Raw genomic sequence first — 19,180 nt, 5'->3', positions numbered from 1 at the left:
GGTTCCATTTTCCTTCTTCCCTCTATTTCAAAAAAAGATACATAGATATACATATATATTGTAATATATATATATATATATTCTGCTTGCTAAAACTCATGTCTTTTATCACCTGGAACAAAGCAAATGTTAGAAACTAGTTTTTAGGATGTTCTTTCTCTGCCCCAAAATAGAGACATGCTTACAGTTATGTGGGGCCAAAATCAGGAGGGATGTTGGGCGCTGAGGGAGCGGGCAGGATTTTTGGATGTGGCTCCTACGAACCAAACTGCCTCCCCAAAACATGCCTCGATGTCAGATGTGTGAGTAATGGGGCAGAGGCACCCAACCTTTGAGGTGCCTTTTGTTTGGAGTGTTGCTGGATGGCGAAAGGACCCGGAGCCTTTGGTAACAGCGTGGCTGGGTGAGGTGCAGTGGGGGCATTCCCATGCTCTCCTTCCCACCCAAACTGCAGCCTGAGGGCTGTGGGGAGCTGGGCTGGGATGCAGTGAGGACCCCAGGGTATCCTGAGAATGCGGAGGATCTGCTCCAGGTTGTTTGTCAGAGCTAAAGGGTTGTTGGAACTGAAGTGGAGCACAGCGACCTGTCGGCTCCTGCCTGGGCTGGGTGTTTGCTCACCTGCTGCCAACACAGGCGATGTCTTCGGAGCCTCCCCAGCTCGTGCTCTGCCCTTCCCTGCCAAGGCCACTTGTTTTTTTTTTATTCCTACTGCTCCCAGTACTCGAGGAAGGATTTGGGGGGATTTGCCTTGTTTTTCAGCTCCCCAGTTGACTTGGATGCGAGCGCAGCCATCCCAGCTCCCGGCACTCCCCTCCCTTGAACAGCTGTGTCGTGTTACGATCTGTCCTGTGGGGTTTTCCGGCAGTGCCCCCCAGTTTCTGGGCAGGGTGGGTGTCCCCATATGAGTCTGGGGAGCTGGTGGGCTGTGTGGCCTGGCCGTGGCTTGCCCAGCATCCCCTCAGCCACGGGGCCAGCTGGCACAGGGAGCAGATGGGGGGGTGGAGCCGGGCTGCTCGGCCGGGTTTCAGGCTACGATAAAGCGAAGTGACGTCGAGAACTAAATACCTGTTATCGGGGGAAAAGCAAACAGAGCCTCCACCTGCCTCCAGCCTTTCTCCCTCCAAGGGCAGGCTGCACGCCCGGCGTGTAGCTCCCTGTAAGAGATGTTCTGTTATTAATGTGCTTGCTTTGGCTTGGCTGTGTTGTTGAGAAATCCAAGTTTGACTCCAGATAATTAATGACAAACGCTTATCTGGTCTTAACTGTTTTATTCTGAGCATTTTTTCCCTCCTGGAAGTTCACAGTGAGTTGTTGACAGTGTGCCCTTTGACGTGGATTAGTGCTGACGCCTCGCAGTGGGATCTTCCCATCCTTTTTGCATCTTGGTTGTTTCTTTTCAAGGGAGGCTTTTGTACATGTCTAATCCATTTAAAATGAAAAATAAACAAGAAGTGGACTGGTCTCTGAAGGGACAGTGGGTTCCAAGGGTGGTACTGCCTTCCCTGCAGAAGAAGGCAAGCTCTGGGTTGGGATGGACAGAATGACAGTCCTGCCTTTCCCCCCAGCACCCCAGTTTGGTGTCAGGGAATGTCTGAGGCAGTGGTTATCTACGCTTTTTGGTTACAAACCCCTTAAAAGCTTTCCAGGAGATGTGTAGATGGTGAGTTCAAATTTATGGACTGGGGAGTTGATGCCCTTCTCTCTCTGCTCCTCCACCCATCACTTTGTGATCCCTCTTCGGGGATCTCTTGTGTCCACTGTCATGTATATGTGGGGTAGGTGGTCCTTGCCTTAGAGCTGATACTCTCCCATCTGTATATATGTAATACCAGGTAATATATTTAACAGTGGGTGCACTATTGGGCATATGAAAGCAGAGCCTCAGGACTGTGTCAGGTACCTGCAGCTCCCTTGGTTCATCAGGATTTTGGATGCCTCTTTGCAGATGGGACTCAGATCCTCTTTTTGCAGGGTTTCTCATTGGCAGCAGAGCTGGTGGAAGAGGAGGCACCACTCCTCCTCCTGCAATGCCAAAACAGTCATTATGAAGCCCTCAAAAATGGGGAAATGGTCAGGATAGAAATGTCAACAAACCTCTTCTAACTGGCCCACAGGCTGCAGAGGAAGCTCTGTGGTTTTGAGCATCTCTTTGGCTTGGTTTTATCAACCCAAGACAGAGTGTGCTGCCTTTACCGTGGGTAATTCTCCCTTGGGGATGGTGGGGGATTCAGCTCTGACCCTGGAAATCACCAGTTTGGTTTTAGCATCTTGGCTCAGACTTGGTCTCAGCTTAGAGCCTAAAGCTGTGGGTGAGACAGGGAGCACTGCACAGGGTGCCTGAAACCCTTGTGCCTGGCTGCCTCCATCCTTTCTGTCACACCCTTAAGAATTCTCCCTGTTTAAAGAGGATTTGGGTGTTCTGTGGGACAGGGCTGTTGCCTGTTGTACTCTGCTGGATGACCTGGTATTTATTGTGGAGGTTTCAGAGAATTGGCTTAGGCTTGAAGTCACTGTTTGTGGTTGCTGAAGTGGTGCTGTTTAATGGAAACATTCTCTTTGAAAGGTGAGCTATTGCTAGAAATAAATACAGATAACACCTCGTGGCTGAGGCAGGAGCTGGGGCTGGATGGAGCTACAGGGTCTGTCCATGTTGGCAGCAGTGTGGTGACTAAGGAGAGAGGAATGAAAAGCTGATGTGTAGTCCTGATTGGGATCACTCACCTGCTGCAGGGCTCAGGGGCTCAAAGCAGAGGTGAGGGGAACCAGGGACTGGCAGCTGCCCTGCAACCCCTGTGAGTGGGCTCTGCCCCTGCCGTGTGTGCAGGGGGGGAATTTATGCTCCCTAAATTCATGCCATGGCTGCAGTTGCTGGAGGAAGGTTTGGAGTACAGCTTAAGTGCACTGTGCTGGCTGCTCCCCCTGAGCAGGTTCTCAGCAGATGATACTGGATCTGCTGCAGTTCCCTGTTTCCAGTGATAAGTGGCAGCTTTCTCTGTCCAGGTGTCTTTTTCCATGACGTGTCCTGGCCCATATCAGTTCCCTCTTTGAAAGCTCAACTTCTCCCCCATGGATTTGCCAGGAAACTTTGTCTTGCTGCAGTATTTGCAACCCAGTTTGGCAGGTGCTGGATGAAGGTGTGAAACAGGTTGTCAGAGGGGGAATTTAAATCACCTGAGCTGGAGGTGGCTGCGTCGCTGTCCTGTGCAAAGTATAGCAGGGCAAGCACAAGGCTGCGTTATAAAATAAGGGAATAAAACTTATGGAGCAGGAAACCTCTCTTCCCAGCTGGGATGACATTCTCCTTGCTGTGTCCCAGCAGTTCTCCCTGCTTACAGCACGTTGTAAGTTAGAACCCCTTGTCTGGCAGGAGTTATGGTAGCTCCAAACTAGCCTGTAGCGCTATGTCATCATAACCTTGAAACAGGACCCAAATGGCAAAACCTGCCTGAAACCAGTTGTGATTACTCATGCTCCGTGCTATCCCTCTCCCCCGCTGGGCTTTCTGCTATGGTAATTCCACTTATTAAGCAAGGAGACAAAACACCTTTATTAAACTTGGAACCAAGCTCGGGAGCAGTGAGAGAAGCGGGACTTGCTGGCTGCAGGCTCTCAAAGGGTTTTCTTCTCTTCAGGTCCCTCTCCCTTCCCCTCCTCGGCCTTTAAAGTGAGTGAGAAAGGAAGAAAGATTTTGCTGTTTGTGATGAATAAAAGTCTGTATTTAAATATGTTTATTTAGAGTAGGGAAAAAAATTAGGAGCATGTGTTGGGAATGAATCCTGTGATGTTGGGGCCTTCCAACTCAGCATACTCTGTGAAACCTCCGAGCTTGAAAATGCAGTGAGCTGAGATGGACTGGGGTCGTAGCTCAGGCTCTGGAAAGCTTCTTTTTATTAACACTTTCAGTAAGTGTTTATTAACACCGTGGATAAAAGGGGCCTTTGTTAATGGAACTGTCCCTTTGCTCCTGGGCTGGAGGAGCTGAAGCTTAAAAGGAGCTGCCTTGGGCACCTGCTGGAGTTATTGATGAAAGTTTTCATTCCAGATTTTCTCCACAGGCTTAAACAAAAAATAGCCTGAAACCCTCCAAGGCAAGTCTGCCTTCTCTTCCTCATTAAAAAAAAAAAAAAAAAACACAAAAAATTGCTGGATTTATTGATGAAAGTTTTCATTCCAGATTTTCTCCACAGGCTTAAACAAAAAATAGCCTGAAACCCTCCAAGGCAAGTCTGCCTTCTCTTCCTCATTAAAAAAAAAAAAAAAAAGGCACAAAAAATTGTAAAAATGCTTCTTGCTGCCTGTGTGCCAAGCATGGTGGGCCCCTTCCCTGTGTGCTGAGCAGTGATGTGACCCTCTTTTGATCCATCCTGCACTTCTTGTGGGTGCCCACAGTCCCCTTTTGAATGCACCTCTTGTCTTGGGGAATTATCAGAGCAATCTAAAATCACTCCTGCTCACTCAGAGAGGAACCTGATGCTTGTGCTGCCCCAAAAGGTGGAGACCTTCTCCAGAGGTTGTGTGTACCCCAAAGCCAGCTGGGGGCCTGTGGCAGCCATCTGAGGAGCATCTGCTGCTTCCAGGAGATGCAGAGCATTCCTCTGCCTCTGGCTGGGGGAGGATGTGCTTCCCAGCATTTTTATATTGAATTATGGATTGATTGCACACCTGCGCCGTCGCTGTGGCATCTCCAGCTTTTGTTCTACCTTCCCTCCCAGTGTAAGAGAGACTGCTGTAAAGGAGAGGGAAGGGAGGGATGCCTTCCTACCACAGCCATTCTGTGCTGGACTGAGCTTTGGAAACTCTGCTTGGGGTCAGTGGTGAGGCAAAGCTGCAGCTCCCTCCATACATCAGTGAAGGATCTGGTCACACTGCGGTGTAAAGAAATTGGGTTGTTATGTCTTTGCCACAACAGAAAAAGCTGCATTTTGCAGTGAGATCAGCCATGTGTGTTTGCCACCTCACTAGGAAACCTCCCAAGAGATCCAGGCCCTGCAGCTCATGCCACGATGTACCTGCACGGAGGGATGGAGGCTGTCACAGTCCCCACCAGCTCCCCTCCCTTCGGTGCAGGTTTCAGCAGCTGGTGGTGCTGAAGCAGATGTTATCACCTAGTCTGTTATCTCTGTACTAAGTAAAAAATGGCTTTCCAGCAGCCTGAACTTGGCCATTCCCTTTTCTCACAGGCACTGTGAGCACAGCCAGGACCTGGGGCAGCAATGGCTTGTACCCACAGAGCTCTCAGGGGATGCTCAGTGCAAGCAGGGCCCAGGGTGGTCTGGAAGGAAGAGTTTGGAAGTCACAGCAATTCCTGCTGAAGCTGAAATTGTCCCTGAGAGCATGAGGAGTTAATTGCAGTGATCTGGGAGAAGAGGAGCTATTGTATCTGCAGGCAAGGTCCAGAGGGGAGAAGGCTCTGGAAGGCTGCATGCCTCGGAGCAATGTATTTTGGATTTAAGCAACTTAATTGTGTCAGACAAATGTGCAGCTCCTGTAGCTGGGCAGATTAGTTCCTTGCAAGCTGGACAAATTCTCTGCTCTGCTGCCTGTGCAGCATCCCTGGGAGGGAGCCCTGGGAGTGTGGGGTGGGATGAACCAGCCACAAATACTGTGTTTGTGCAAAAAAGCTCTTGGACAGAGAGGGGGAAACAAACCCCAGCTTCATTACTGGAGCAAAGGAATCATCTGCATTCTTCACCTGGGCTTTTGGGGCTGAAGATTTGCCCTTCTTGATTTGCAGTTAGAAATGGAGGCATGGAGGGAGCAGGTCTCTGGTGATTCCTTCCCTGGCTGCACTCTGTATCTTACTGGAGTTCCTTGCAAGGAAGTTTTCATTTGTTAATTCAAGCAAGGAGAAATCACTAGTGTAGTTTAACTGTGACCAGGTGGTGGTCAGAGCTGGTTCTCCCCGAGGTCTCACCCAGAGGACTCTGCAATGGGAGCTGTGCTGGGAAGGCTGGGATGTGGTAAAGGGCTGTTCATCCAAGCTCATCCTCGTCTCCTAACCCCTGTTTTCTTGCTGGTTGTTCATGCAGCACAGCTTTATAGCCCAAACACAAACAGTTGGAAGCACAGTTCTTGCTCAGGGTTTTCTCTGTAGCTCCTTAAAGCTCCCGTACAAATTAACGTGTTCGTTCATTAGCTGCAACTCCCCAAAGCACCGAGCAAAGTTTGTGAGTTTAATTACTTTTTGCAGGAATCTGAGCACACAGAGCCTTCAACAGACGATTATAGTTCATATTATTCATGCAGCTCTTTTTAATCCCTCTCTCTGCCAGGGCATGGTGGATAGATACTAAAATTGGAATCTGCTACTAAATTCCCAGCCCCATCCCATGTGAGGTGTCTTGATCTTTGACCGAAAGTATTTTGCTGACAAAACAATTTAATTTCCTGAGAGGTGTCACACAAGTACATCTGTCAGGAGGGGATGAGCTGCCAGGGTTGCTGTGCTCTGGTAGGGAGATATTTGCCAAAGTTACTTTTTACCCTGTTTATCTCTAAACCCCGAGTTGGGTTGGCTGTGTCACGCTCTGGGTGGTAAAAAATATGGAGATTTTCAAACAGAAACTTGGAATATTTATATGGTTGCAGACATTTGTGGAAATATTAGTGGGAAAATCTAACCAACTAAAGTAAAACACCAACAAAACTATTTTTAAATTAATTAAAAGGCTTGGATCCATTTTTTTTTTTTTTTTCAAACTTTGGAGGTTTTAATCCTCAAGCATGTATTTGGTCTATTTGAAGTTACTGTAGCTTCTTGTACCATAAACATTTTAGGGCCACATTCCTCTTTGTACACAGTCTGCTTCGTAAGAGACCCGGAGGGTTTGTCTGCGTATGGAAATTTATTGTTATGTAGGAATGAATAATTCCTCGGCTGCAGCTGTGCAGTCCCTCCTGCACAGCTTTCTGCCTTGTAACCTGGATCTTAATGACTCCAGGACCACTCCTGCTCCTCCTGACATCGCCTTGTCCCATCCACAGGAGCTCCTCAGGTGTTGTGCCCCAGCTGTGCTGTGACACGGGGATCTCCCAGTGCGGGAGGAATATAAAGTTAATGAGAATCCATATTTTACTTTTTCATTTTTTTTTCCCTAATGTTTGCAGGGCTTTATCCTTTAGTCTCCCAAGACAGCTTTACACCTGTGAGTCTGACTTTTAAAGCACGTTTACGGGGGAATGAGCAGGTTCAAAGCTCCCCGCACAGGTTACTGACTTGTTTAGCAACAAAAAGGAATAAAAACCAACAGAATTCCTCTGAATGGAGAAGCTTTCAGGAACTCCTCAGTAACAAAATGCCTGTATGTTCATTGCAGGTGCAGGGAAGGAATAAGAATAATGCCAGGGAGTGAAGCAGCCTGTGCATTTGGGGAGGGTCTGAGGGTGGGTTTGCTGAGGGAGAGGGGGGCTGTGAGCTGTGGTGGGGAGCGATGCCCCATCCCTTTGGAATGGCAGAAGTGTGACACTGTTAAGGCTGAGCTGGAGTTTGGCTGAAGCCCCAGCCCTGCCTGCTTCATGCTGATGGAAAATGCTTATGGTGACCCCAGGAGTTGGGACCTTGGCTTCGTACTTCTTTCCAAGTGATAAGAGAGAGATTTAATCTGATTTAATTTTCCTCAACAAGTGTGTTTAATCTTTTAATGACATTACAAGTGATGTATGAGCGTTGAGAAATTCTTGTATTTTTCCCCTTGTTGACCCATAAAAGCCTTTTATTGGAACAGCACAAGTGACTTGTGTAAAGCTCTTAACAGTATTAATGTGAATGCTGTTGTTCTCTTCACCACCAGCACACCTGACTCTGCAGTGCCCAGAGCTTGGTGGAGTCTATAAATGCCCTGAATCTGGTGCACTCAGTAATAAGTGAATGCTAAATAGCAGAAGACACTCCTATATCTATATAAATTTTTTTTGGGGTAGGCAGAGATACTCTTCCTACCAGTCTGGCTTTGCATTGTAGCCTCAAGTGAGAGTAAATTACAGGTCTGAGCACTTTAATGCACCTTAGTGATGCAAGAGTTGACTATTATTTTGTGCTGAGTGCTGTCTAGATGGGAATGAGTCCTGGGACTTGGCAGAACGCTTCTCTTTAGGAAGTCACAGTGCATCAGCTCATCTCTGATCCTGTTCTTGCAGGAGCTCTTAGCCCGTGGCAGATGTTCCTCAGCTCCCTGTGGGAGAGCTCAGCCAGGCTGTGCCCTCTCAGATCTGCTGCAGTCTGTGGGGGAAGGTTGGAGGCCAAAGCATCCTTGCACTGGGATAACAGCAGCTCCTGCACTCACAGCATCAGTGGGGTTGCATCCAAGTGAGGAGTGGTGGAGTTGAACACAAATACCAGTCCAGGGCCACACTGACATGGTGCACTGGAGGTGTGGAAGGAATGGGCTAGAGCTCAGTAAATTGTTTTACAAGGGCTGTGTAAAGTAGGACCTTCTCTTTTAACAATCAGCTCATGGATACTCTCGTTATCCCATGCTGGGACAGTACAGTCCTGACCTTCATTCCATTGCCCTTTTCATCCCATCGGTGGATTGTACTGAGGGGATGAAGTGTCTTCTTGGGGGTAAGAGAAAGAGCCCGTTGAGAGGCAAGGGGGAAAGAAAGAGCAGTGGTGCAGCACAGCTGTGCCTTTGGCTGTAATAAGAGAAAATTCCCAGTGGAAAAAGCCGTGCCTAACTCTTTAAGGGGGATCTGTGGGTTTTAGGGGGAGGAACTGGAGCCTCCACCATCCCTGAGCAGTGGAAAAGAGGAGCAAATCAGAACTGCCAGCCTGGCTCAGGGCAAAGCTTCACCCATCCAAGACTGGCCAGAAGAAAATGCCAAGAGGGCAGGGCATAGTCCTGACTTTTTGCAGCCAGCATTTCAGGGACTTTCCCATCAGGATGCTTCTTCCAGATCCCTGTGTTTAACAGCTACCAGCAGACCTGTCCTCTGTGAGCTTTTCCAGTCCTCCTTTGAAGCCGTAGGTATTTCTGGCAGCCAGAACATCCCCTGACAATGAGTTCCACAATTTAATTACAGGGGGAAAGGAAATGACCTTGGATAGATTTTTAAACCTGCTGCCTGATCCCTTTATTCCTGTGTTGTCAGGAATATGGTGCCTGGAGAGGGATTGAGAAGGGGAAATGAGAGAGAAGGGAGAAGGTAGGGCTTGAATTTGGGAATGAAGTATGGGGTTGAGGGAGAGGGGGGAAACTGCTGAATTAATCCCAAAACAGAGCCTTTCCAGCAATGGGATGCTGTTGTGTGCAGTGGATACAGTGGCTTCATCCTCCCTGTGGAAGTGAGTGGGATGATGAGTTGAAGCTGGTTTTGGGAGGTCAGAGTGGTGTGAAGGGAGGTTGGTACAAACCCAGGGTAACTACAAACATTCTGTAATCAAGAAGGAGGTGTCTCCAGCCTTAGGGCTGGGCTTTGGACTGCTTTCCTTAGTGTGCAGGGGAGGGAGGGAGCAGGTGGGGACTTCTGGCTTTGCCCCTACCAGCAAATGGTGGTGGAGTCCCCATCCCTGGAGGTGTTCAAGGAACAGCTGGATGTGGAACTCTCGTCTGGGTGACAAGGTTGTGATCGGTCAAAGGTGGGACTCTTGTGATCTTGGAGATCTTTTCCAGCCTTAATGATTCTGTGAAATGGCAGGAGATGCTCCTTTCCTGGCATCATTCCTGCTGTTTTAAATCCAGCAGGATACTTGTGGGGTGTTTGGGAGGTGAGGTTCCTGCTGAGTTGTGTGTTGGCTGCAGTGCTGCCGTGGCTGTGATACCACCCAAACCCACAACAGCACCTCCAGGTTAAATATATTATTTTTTTTCCTTCACCTTTTCCACAGAACAGAGAATGTCTGTCTCCTTGAGGGTGCTTTTGCAGCAGGACAATAAATAGCATCCCTGGGACTTCCCTTGCTCTTACAGCTGCGCATTCTTATAACAAAAAATGTGCATCTTGGATTTTTCCATACTGGCTCCCAGAGAGTAGGTGAGTTTGGTCAGGATTTGCACTGTTTCAGGATGTCCCCAGCAAATGTGGTTTCACAGAGACCTTCGTGCTTTTCACAGTGTTGGCTTCTTTAGCCCTTTGTAAATATTTCACCCGTTTTTAAATTATTCATTCACTAAGTGGCTTGGAGGGGAGAAGGAATCACGCTTAAAATATGTGTTAGGACCTAAAACACTGCAAAACTGAAAGGATGTGAAAAAAATAATTTCAGAAAGGATTTTTCCTCTGGAACAAACCCTGTTTAAGTGCTGGAAGGGGATGGGAGATGAAGGAACACGGTGTGACGATGGACCTGGTGCAGGCGGAGGTGTTGCTGGGGTTTGCAGAGTTGGGTTTTGCATTGGGGTAGGATTTGGAGGCTGAGATCCATGTTGGGGGGGGCTGGCACTGAGCTTGAGGTGGCCACACTGAGGGGTTACAGGGTACCTGCAAACCTGGAGGTTCTTGGTTGTGTCAGTGCTGCTTACAGCCATGGTGTGGGTCTAATCAATAAAGCGTAAAAATATCTATTCTCCAGTTTATTGGTAACCTATGACTTTTGCATAATAATAATTAATCAATTTGAGGTCGGGGCGACTGAAATTGCATATTAAATCTGTGTCCCACACAGTGCCCCTTGTTGTTCCCAAACGGGGAACCTTCCCTTTCACTCCACCTGCCTCTAAGCAATGACAAGTGAATGTTAAATGTTGTTCCTGAAGGGAGTGGTGCTTGGGTTGTTTGAAGGGGGAACATGTGGCAGTGACACGCAGTTTTATGGTGCCTCTATTCTGACACCTCAGAACGTCACAGGGCTGTTAATTAATTAAAGCCTATCAATGCCATCACGAGCAAAGGTGGTGGGTTTTATCAGTGATAACCACGTGCTTTGAGCTGTTGTGTGGTGCTTTGTGGGGAGGGAAAGGGATGGTTTAGCAATGGGAAACAGGCAGAGACGAGCAGGGCTTGGAGGCCCTGGGGGTGGGTGAACACCCTAAGATGGGGAAACTGAGGCAGAGCGAGGGTGAGTCACTAGAACAAGCTGGGGAGAGTCAGAGGTTGGACTAGTGCCCCATCCCTGGGAGGTCTTTGCCCTTGGCTCCCCTTGCTGATGGTGTTATCCCAACCTCAACACAATACCTCCAGCTGTGGTTGAGCAGCCTGGAGTGGGACAGTTCCGGGGTTTGTCCACCCTCGTTCGTTCCTTTGTGTTCACAAAAGCTCTCAGCGAGGTGTTTTTGAAGGTTACCTTCAAAAGCAAAACATTTGCTCGAGAAAACTGAATAAAGGCTCCAAAAAGCCAGGATATGGCCGGGAGCCAGGACAGTGTTCCCTGATTTTTCTTCTGTAGTGCTCATCATCTGTGCTGTGTTCCCAGAGTCCAGGGCAGATGTTCGTTATCCGGCTGAAGGACCGTTCTCGCCTTCTCGAGCCCGGCTGCTGTCGGGACAACAAAGTGCCTTTTAAATTAGGCCTCGGGTGTTCATAGTCTGGTACCTCATCATGTCAAGCCTCGACCTCGACGCGGTGCCAGGTGATGGATTTCAGTGCTGTGTCTGGATCTCCTTCCTCGTCTGCCCGACCTCGGGGGCTTCGGGGCGTTTTTGGAGTTGCATCAGCTAAGCGGATGTGTGAGCTGAGCTGGGTGCATTTGGGGTGGGTGGGGACCACATGTGATGCTGCTTCCCTGATGGGGACCACCATCCCTCCCCAGAGATCTCTGGGGTGGTTTGGGGGAGGCAACAACCTCCCCCAGACAACCCTTTTTGGGCACATCTTCTGTATGTGCCCTGTTGTGCCTTATCATGCACTTGGGGGTGATTTTGCAGCCTCTGCACCAGATGGGCTCAGCTCTGTGCCCTATCACCAGCAGAACCAGCCTCCCTCGGTGCTGCCAAGGCAGCTGGAGCTGGACTTCCACCAACCTCCCAACAAAAAGCTGCTTTTGCCAGTGTTAGTTTGGATTATTGCAGCATTTCTTGCTCTCCTGAGGAGCCAGTGTTGCAGAGCTGGTTTGCTGGATGGAAAGGGCAGGAGCGGGGCAGTGCTTTCGAGTGGTCCCCACTGGCATGGTGGAGCTCTTCCCCATCACTCCAGCAGGATGGCAGCACTTGCAATGGGAATTTGACTTGTATCACCTATAGCTTCCCAGCCGAGCTTCAGCTCTCGGCTGGAGTGTCGGGATGGTCTCGGGTGGCTCTGGCTGTGATGCTCCTGGAGCACAGGGGTGGTCTCCACACGGAGCAGCTCATCACCCTGTGTGGGACCTGCCCCCTGAGTGCCTCCCATGCCATTAGAAGGGGTATGATGCTCTTTTTCTTGTCTTAATCAAGTCTGGCAGGTCTAATGGCACCGCACGTAATGAGCTTTGAAAGGGAAATTTGTTTTGATGCACGTTTGACAAACTCCAAAGTGCTTTTGCTCAACAAGTTGTCGTGGCATCTGTTGGCAGGGGGAAGCCCAAGTGCCCAAATCGATAAGGTTCTGGATAATTGAACTGGGAATTTGGTTCATTATGTGAAGTGGCTGCTGAAGTGGATAATTGCAGATCTTGAGGTGTTTGTCCTATTTGCTAGTTTGGATTGAAGGAAATGTCGGTGCAATTTCACAGGTGTATAGGGACAACACGACTTCTGTGGGGATCCTGTGATAGAGTAACAGAGCTAAATAACTCATATTTCTTTGTGTATTGAAAGAAAATGGATGACGAGGAAAAGCTCTGGGGGGCTGTTTAACAACCAGGTGCTCTTGCACAGTCCCTTTGTGGGGAGAGTGGGATCCTTCCCACATGGCTCCTAGCATTCCTTGAAAACTCACTGCTGTGATGAGGAGACCTTATGGCTTGTGGCTCCAAAGATACACTGAGGTCTTCAGTGTGGTCTGATTTCAGATTACTCACAGATTCATAAATTCATCTTCACCTGGTCACTGGGTTTTTGGTGTGGCACCTGCTGAGGCCCTTTCCATTGGATTGGGGCACAACATCAGTGTTAAATAATCTGAAATACTTGTGCTGATACAGAGCATTAGTGCTGGGTCTTCTTAACATGATTTAAGCTTAAAATCAAGTTTTCTTGGAATGGGGACCCGGCCTCTCCCCTCTCCATGAAGTGCCCTGAACACTGGCTCTTCTCAGGGAATAACAAACACCAGCAGTTGCGTAAAGCCCCCGATACTTTATGCACTATTTCTGCAAATAATCCTTGTTTATAATTCACTCTTGGCAGAGAAATACTTTAAATTATTAAGGCACTAAATATTTTGCAATGAAAGAACGGAGATAAAGCTCTTGGCAGAAACAAATTGCCGGGGAGAGTGTTGTTCTCTTCAGTGCATTTGGGGCTTTAAAGTATTATGAGAAATAACATGTGGGGGGACTGGGAATTCATCACTTGATCAAAAGATTTGCTTCTCTCTTAAAAAAAGCAGCTGCTCAGTGTGTGCTTTCCAGAACCCCTGTAAATACAGAGTGTCCCCAAGGCAGAGATGTGGGTCCCCCTGCTCACCTGTTGTGGTTTAGGTGGTGGAGGTCTCTGTCTGCCCACAGCTCCACCCCCCCAGTTTTTAAAGCTGTTTTCATGTACTCAGTGCTCCCTCGAGGGCAGATTTTCAGGGGATTCTGTATCCCTTCAGGAATGGGAGATGCTGGTTCCAGTTCATTGTGTTGGTGTGTGTCCTGCACCATAATGACCATCCTGCTGGTAAAGCAGGAGTTTTCCAGTGGTGTGAAATGGAGAATCTTATAATTAGTGATTTTGCCACCTGTTGCTGATTTTATCCTAATATTACACAGCTAGTCTGGTCCTGGAGTGATGGAACCAGGCAGCCATGAGGGTGAATATGGGTGTATATACACACACAGACATTAGATACAGTTACATATATATATATATATATAAAATAAATGTGTATTTTAGGTAGTTGTACCTGTAATCTTCTAGCTCTTCTTTAGAGAGAGATTTGAAGAACAAACCATAGGGTTTCAAACCCCAGTGTGCTCCCAACATTTTTTTTTTATCTCAACATTTTAAAGCAAACATCATCCTTCCAGTGATGAAGTTTCCAACCTGGGGTGCACAAAGGGAGTGGTGAGGCCCTTGCACGAGTTGCCCAGAGAAGCTGTGGCTGCCCCATCCCTGGAAGTGTCCAAGGCCAAGTTGGATGGGGCTTGGAGCAACCTGGTCTGATCGAAGGTGTCCCTGCCCATGGCAAGGGGATGGAACAAGACGAACTTTAAGTTCTCTTCCAATCCACCCTATTTTGTGATTCTATGTGTTTCTTTTTCCCTTGCAGGAGATCTGTGCAACTGCAGCTCTGTGGGCAGTGTTGGTGTGTCCGAATGCAACCGCACGACGGGGCAGTGCCGGTGCCTCGCCGGGTACGCGGGGCTGCGCTGCGAGAGCTGTGCCCACGGATTCTACCTGGAGCAGGACACCCAGAGGTGCCAGCCCTGTGCCTGCAGCCCCACCGGCTCCAGCAGTGCCCAGTGTGACCAGTGAGTAAGGCCAGGCGTCCCTCCTGGGGGGCCTGTGCGCGTGGCGTTGGGATTTGGGGGGTATTTTGGGACTCGGGATTGGGCAAGAATGGATCTTGTCATCTGGCGCGAGTGTTTAAAGGAAAAATTAAAAAAAAAAAAAAAAAAGCAGGAAGGAAGCTGGTCTTATAAAAATTCATGAAGATTATTCTTCCCCTTTCAAGGGCTGGATTATAAAAATATCCATAGCTGTGGCAAAAGCCCTGGCAGCCCCCAAGGGAGTTGACTTGCATTTCTGAGTCGCACGGAAGCAGAACCTCTCCTCTAACGCCTTGTGCATCCCATAGTCCCTGTCGGACAGCGCGGCTTTCACGCCTCAGCTGGGGAGGGGAGGCTGGGGTGGAGCACAGGGGCTTTGGAGAGGTTTATTTTGCAAAAGGATATTCATTATGCCAGAGGCAGGCAAAGCTTTGTGCTCTGCCCTTGCCGAGCCTCGGGATGGAAGCAGCGGACTGACCACAGAGTGGGCTCCTGCCTTGCCTGGGCTTTACAGTCACCGGAGCTGATGCTTCGAGCTCTTGTATAATGAATGTGTTCCTCTTCATTTCACCTCACCCACCCTCACATCTTGCCTTTTAAAAGCTGGCACGCAATTATTTTTCCTCCAGCCGATGATCTGTCGGCTGTCAGAGATTCGTGGCTGAGTTGGGGGTGTCTCTGTGTCCCTGCAAGAACGGACTGAGCAGCAGCCTGACCCGTTGGGTCCCCAGCTCTTGCTCACATGCAGCAGGCTGCAAGTTCTGTCCTTGGAGGAGATCCCAGCAAACCACCCTGCAGTGACTTCCAGCCTTCCCAGGCTCCTGCTGCCTTTCTGTCTTTTAGGGTTTGGTCTGGGCTCAGCGTGTGTTGAACACCTGCACTTCCCTGCCAAGGCTGAGGCTGAGTCAGAGTCGAAATGCTCTGCAGGGACATGCTGCCTGTAATTATTTTATACATTATCTTTTCCCAAACACCCAAGCCCTCTGTTGATGTCCTTCCTTTTTGTTTCAGTGCTGAAGTTTTCTGCTTGCATAAGCTCTGAGAATTCAGAACTTAAAAGTAACACTCCAGTTGACTGGAGTGACCTTCTTACTAAAAAAGGTGATTCTTGGGGGTGGAAAGTATGGAGTTTTCACTTTTTTCTTTTTTTTTTTTAGTAGCTGTTTTGGGTTTGGGAAGATGTGCCTGGAAGCATCAGGGCTTGCCACAGTATTGAAAGTGTGAGTTTGGTCAGATCTACTGGAAAGGCAAATTGGGCAAATCTTATCTTTGAGAGGTGGGAGAGGAGGGAAAGCACTGCTGGAGCAACTGGGTTAACTGGGAGGGAGCATTCTTGCCCCAGCTCTGAGTCACTGGGCAGTGGGTGAAGCACGGACATGTGTGATGTCTCTCCACGTTTCTCTGTGTGGGGCGAGCCAAGAAACGCCCTTGGGAACTTCAGGTGAGATGCTCTGAGTTGTAAAGGAGAATGAGGTGGAGTCGGAGCATGTAGTGAGCCATCACACCACACCCCAGCCTGTGTGTGCCCAGGAATGGCAGGGACCTCCCCAGCTTCTCCTCAGCACCATTTCACAGCCTTGAGGGATGTGGGAGATGCTCATTCTCAGCCATTTAGAAGAGACAGCACAGGGCAAAATGCAGAGGAAGATTTGGGGAGGGGGGATGTTGCTAACAGAGGTCGCTCTGTGTTTCTCTTCCCGGCTCGGTGGGGTTTGCTGCAGACAGAGATGACCTCTGGGTGTTTTTAAAAAGAGGAAAATTAGGTCAGTTGTCTGTGTTGTAGGGCTGGGGGCATCAGAATGGCTGCAAGATGGGCAGCCTTGTGCATAGTGATGTGTATGGGAAAATGGAGTGGGACACAAAGCCCGGTGGGGCAAATGCTCCCCTCGTTTCTGTTGTGTTAAAGTGGGACACCGGGGCTGGACACAGCTCCTGCCTGTGTGCTGCTGGGATGGGTGCAGGGATGCATCAGGGATGTGGGTCCCAGAGTGGGATATGCCCTGATGGGTGGGAGAACCTCTTCTGCGTTGCAGTGTGAATCCAGGAATGAGATTTTTGGCTGTGGTGCTGGAAACCCTGGGTGTCTGCTGTCGAGTCCCTGGAGGAGCGGCGCGCGTCCCTCCGGGCAATCCCTGCTCGGGATGAGGCACGCAGGCATTGCCCAACACCAGCAGCCAGCTACTGCTTTGTTGACATGAAAAATCCTGTAAGCTCCATTATTTATTTATTTGATTAATGAAGCACCAGCCCAACTCCAGGTTGCACAAGTGAATTCCTGCGTGCTGCCCTCAGAGAGAAGCGGCCGCCGTTCAGATCAGTCTCCGGCTGAAACAGCGGCGTGATTTCTGGACTCTGACCCTTTTTGAGGGAGGCTGATTGGAGAGGCAAAGTGCCCGAAGGCCAAGCCCTCGGGGCACACAAAACATGCCTCATAGGTTTCAATCAGCTTGCCCAGCCTTTTGTAAAACTGCCTTTTAAAGCACCACCATATGATGATTATTAGTATTATTTCTCGGCACGCTCTCGGGCTGGCCAGATGGCAACCCAAGTCTGCTGTTTGTTAACTAGACCTCAAATGCAGACCGTCAAATAAAAATAAAAAGAAATCCCTTTCCCGAGGCACAGAGTTGATTTTGGGAGTGCACATTGACCTGACATGCTGTCGCTATGAATGGCCTCCATGGCTGCTAATCAAAGGTCTGTTTTGGTGGTGGTTTAAATTTGATTATCTGGGAAGATCCACTGAGATCCCCCTCTGGGATGGCAGAGTATTTCTGTGCTCTGGTTTGGGTGGGTTTTTTTGTTAGATGAAAAGCTGTGTGTGGTTGAAGCTGGAGCTTGGTGTGGGGCTGGATGGAGTCCTGGGCTGCTCAGAGAGGGGGAGTGAGTTGTCCCTGTTGCGGTTAACGCCTAGAAACCTCAGATAAAACCACAGTTCTCTGGGTTGGATGCTGTGCAGATGCTTGCTAAAGATAGCTGTGGCCTGGAAGTGTTCATAGTCCATAGAGGAAGGGTGGGGAATGAAGCTGAAGTTTCAAGGGCCATGGTCAAGGTCAGAGTAGTGGAGAATGAGGATGGTGACTCATATTGGGTGCACAGGCTGAGCTGGAAGGGCTGTGCTCCTGCTGCAAAGCCCTGGGGATGGGGACAGGGAGGGGAGGGTGGCTGGTGGTGGCCCCAGCCCATGGTGATGTAGCTCCAGCCAGGAGCTGCCCCCACCAGCTGCATCTCACACTGTCTTCTGGGCACCTGGAGTTGAAAGCTGAGTTGTCTCTCTGTCCTCTGAGGAAGGAGGAACCTCCCTCCTGGTGGAGGAGGCAAAGGTGAAGGTGATGCTGCTGGAGAAGGTTGCTGTGCCTGGGCTGCCCAGCCCAGATCTCCCAGCCTTGCACCCCTGGGCACTTATTTTTCCTTTTTACTTCATGTGAGCAGAGTCCTGTGCCTGAACTCTCATCTCCTGCTCCCCAAGGCTGGGCAGGGGGCCAAGCCAGAGGCAGCAAAGGTGGGTTGATGGTCTCCAGCCCCAGCAGCAGTGGGAGTGCTGGAGCTCATTGCAGTGTTTCTGGCCCTCTGTGCCCTGCACAGCTTTGCCCCAAATGCCACTTGTGTCCCCATCTGAGTCATGGCACAGCAGCTGCTCCCTCAGCAGCCCTGGGATGTGCAGGCTGAGGGGGAAGAGGTTTGGTTTGAGAAAGCCTTTTAGTTTCACAGCTGTCGTGCCCTGGTGTGAGGAGCCTTGCAGGCACAGCTCCTTCAACACACACCAAAATAACTCTCCCGTGTAAACCTGTCGTCTGGCTGATGGATTTAAAGGAGCAGGATGAGGCCAGCCTGGATGAGGCAGCATGTGGTACCCTCCTGGGGAGCAGGAGATGTCAAATGACTCTGCAGTTTTTGATTTATTTATTTTTACCTCGCTGCCAGCCCTGCCCCATCCCCACATGGGGCTGCAAACACTGGCCAAGGGCAGCCCAGTGGTGTGGGGCCCTGGCAGCTCATCTGCTGTGTGCTGGTGTGGGGCTTCCCTGTGCTCCCCAGCAGGGAGGGAGAGGTGGGATGACCCTGATTTACCTCCTGCAGGTCATTCACCCGAGGCTTTCCTAGGGTAGGCCTTTGTGGCTTTGCTTTTCCTGCAGTTGTGGAGGCAGCAAGTTTAGCCCACGAGCAGCTGTCCCTGTGTGGGTGCTCTTGCACCCCAGGATTTGGGATGTGCCTGGGGGAGTAGAGCTGTGAAGTGGAGATGGTGTTATGAGAAGCTGCTGCCTGGCAGAAGGGCTCAGCCTCAATTCCCCATTTCCCTGGGAGGTTTTGTGTTTTAAACTAATTTACCCTGGTTCTAGGAGAGACAACTTTTGGTGCACCATGACCTGTGCCAGTGAGCAAGAGGAGAGCTGTGGCTGCTGTGGGGTGTTTCAAGGATCACAGGATATTCTGAGTTGGAAGGGACCCACAAGGATCATCCAGTCCAACCCCTGGCCCTGCACAGACACCCCAACAATCCCACCCTGTCTCTGAGAGCATTGTCCAAATGTTCCTTGAGCTCTGGCAGCTTTGGGGCCGTGCCCACTGCCCTGGGGAGCCTGTTCAGTGCCCAACCACTCTCTGGGGGAAGAATATTTTCCTAATATCCAACCTAAACCTCCCCTGGCACAGCTTCACCTCGTGGTTTGCCTAAACCTGGGTTAACAATCTAAA

General features: G+C 49.7%; 1 protein-coding gene across 1 annotated transcript in view; it reads left to right on the top strand.

Moving 5' to 3' along the window:
- The window catches only part of MEGF9 (multiple EGF like domains 9), a 50,430-nt gene that overhangs the window by 9,860 nt on the left and 21,390 nt on the right, over positions 1–19,180 (top strand). The window contains exon 3 of the mRNA XM_017809914.1: positions 14,266–14,467. Coding sequence (XP_017665403.1) covers positions 14,266–14,467 — 202 coding nt within the window. The remainder of the gene's footprint in view (positions 1–14,265; positions 14,468–19,180) is intronic.

This window comes from Lepidothrix coronata, unplaced genomic scaffold, assembly GCF_001604755.1.
Source record: "Lepidothrix coronata isolate B3197 unplaced genomic scaffold, Lepidothrix_coronata-1.0 Scaffold28, whole genome shotgun sequence".
NCBI lineage: Eukaryota > Metazoa > Chordata > Aves > Passeriformes > Pipridae > Lepidothrix > Lepidothrix coronata.
Note: the sequence above shows the minus strand (reverse complement) of the source record. Positions and strands in the feature narration are given on the sequence as shown.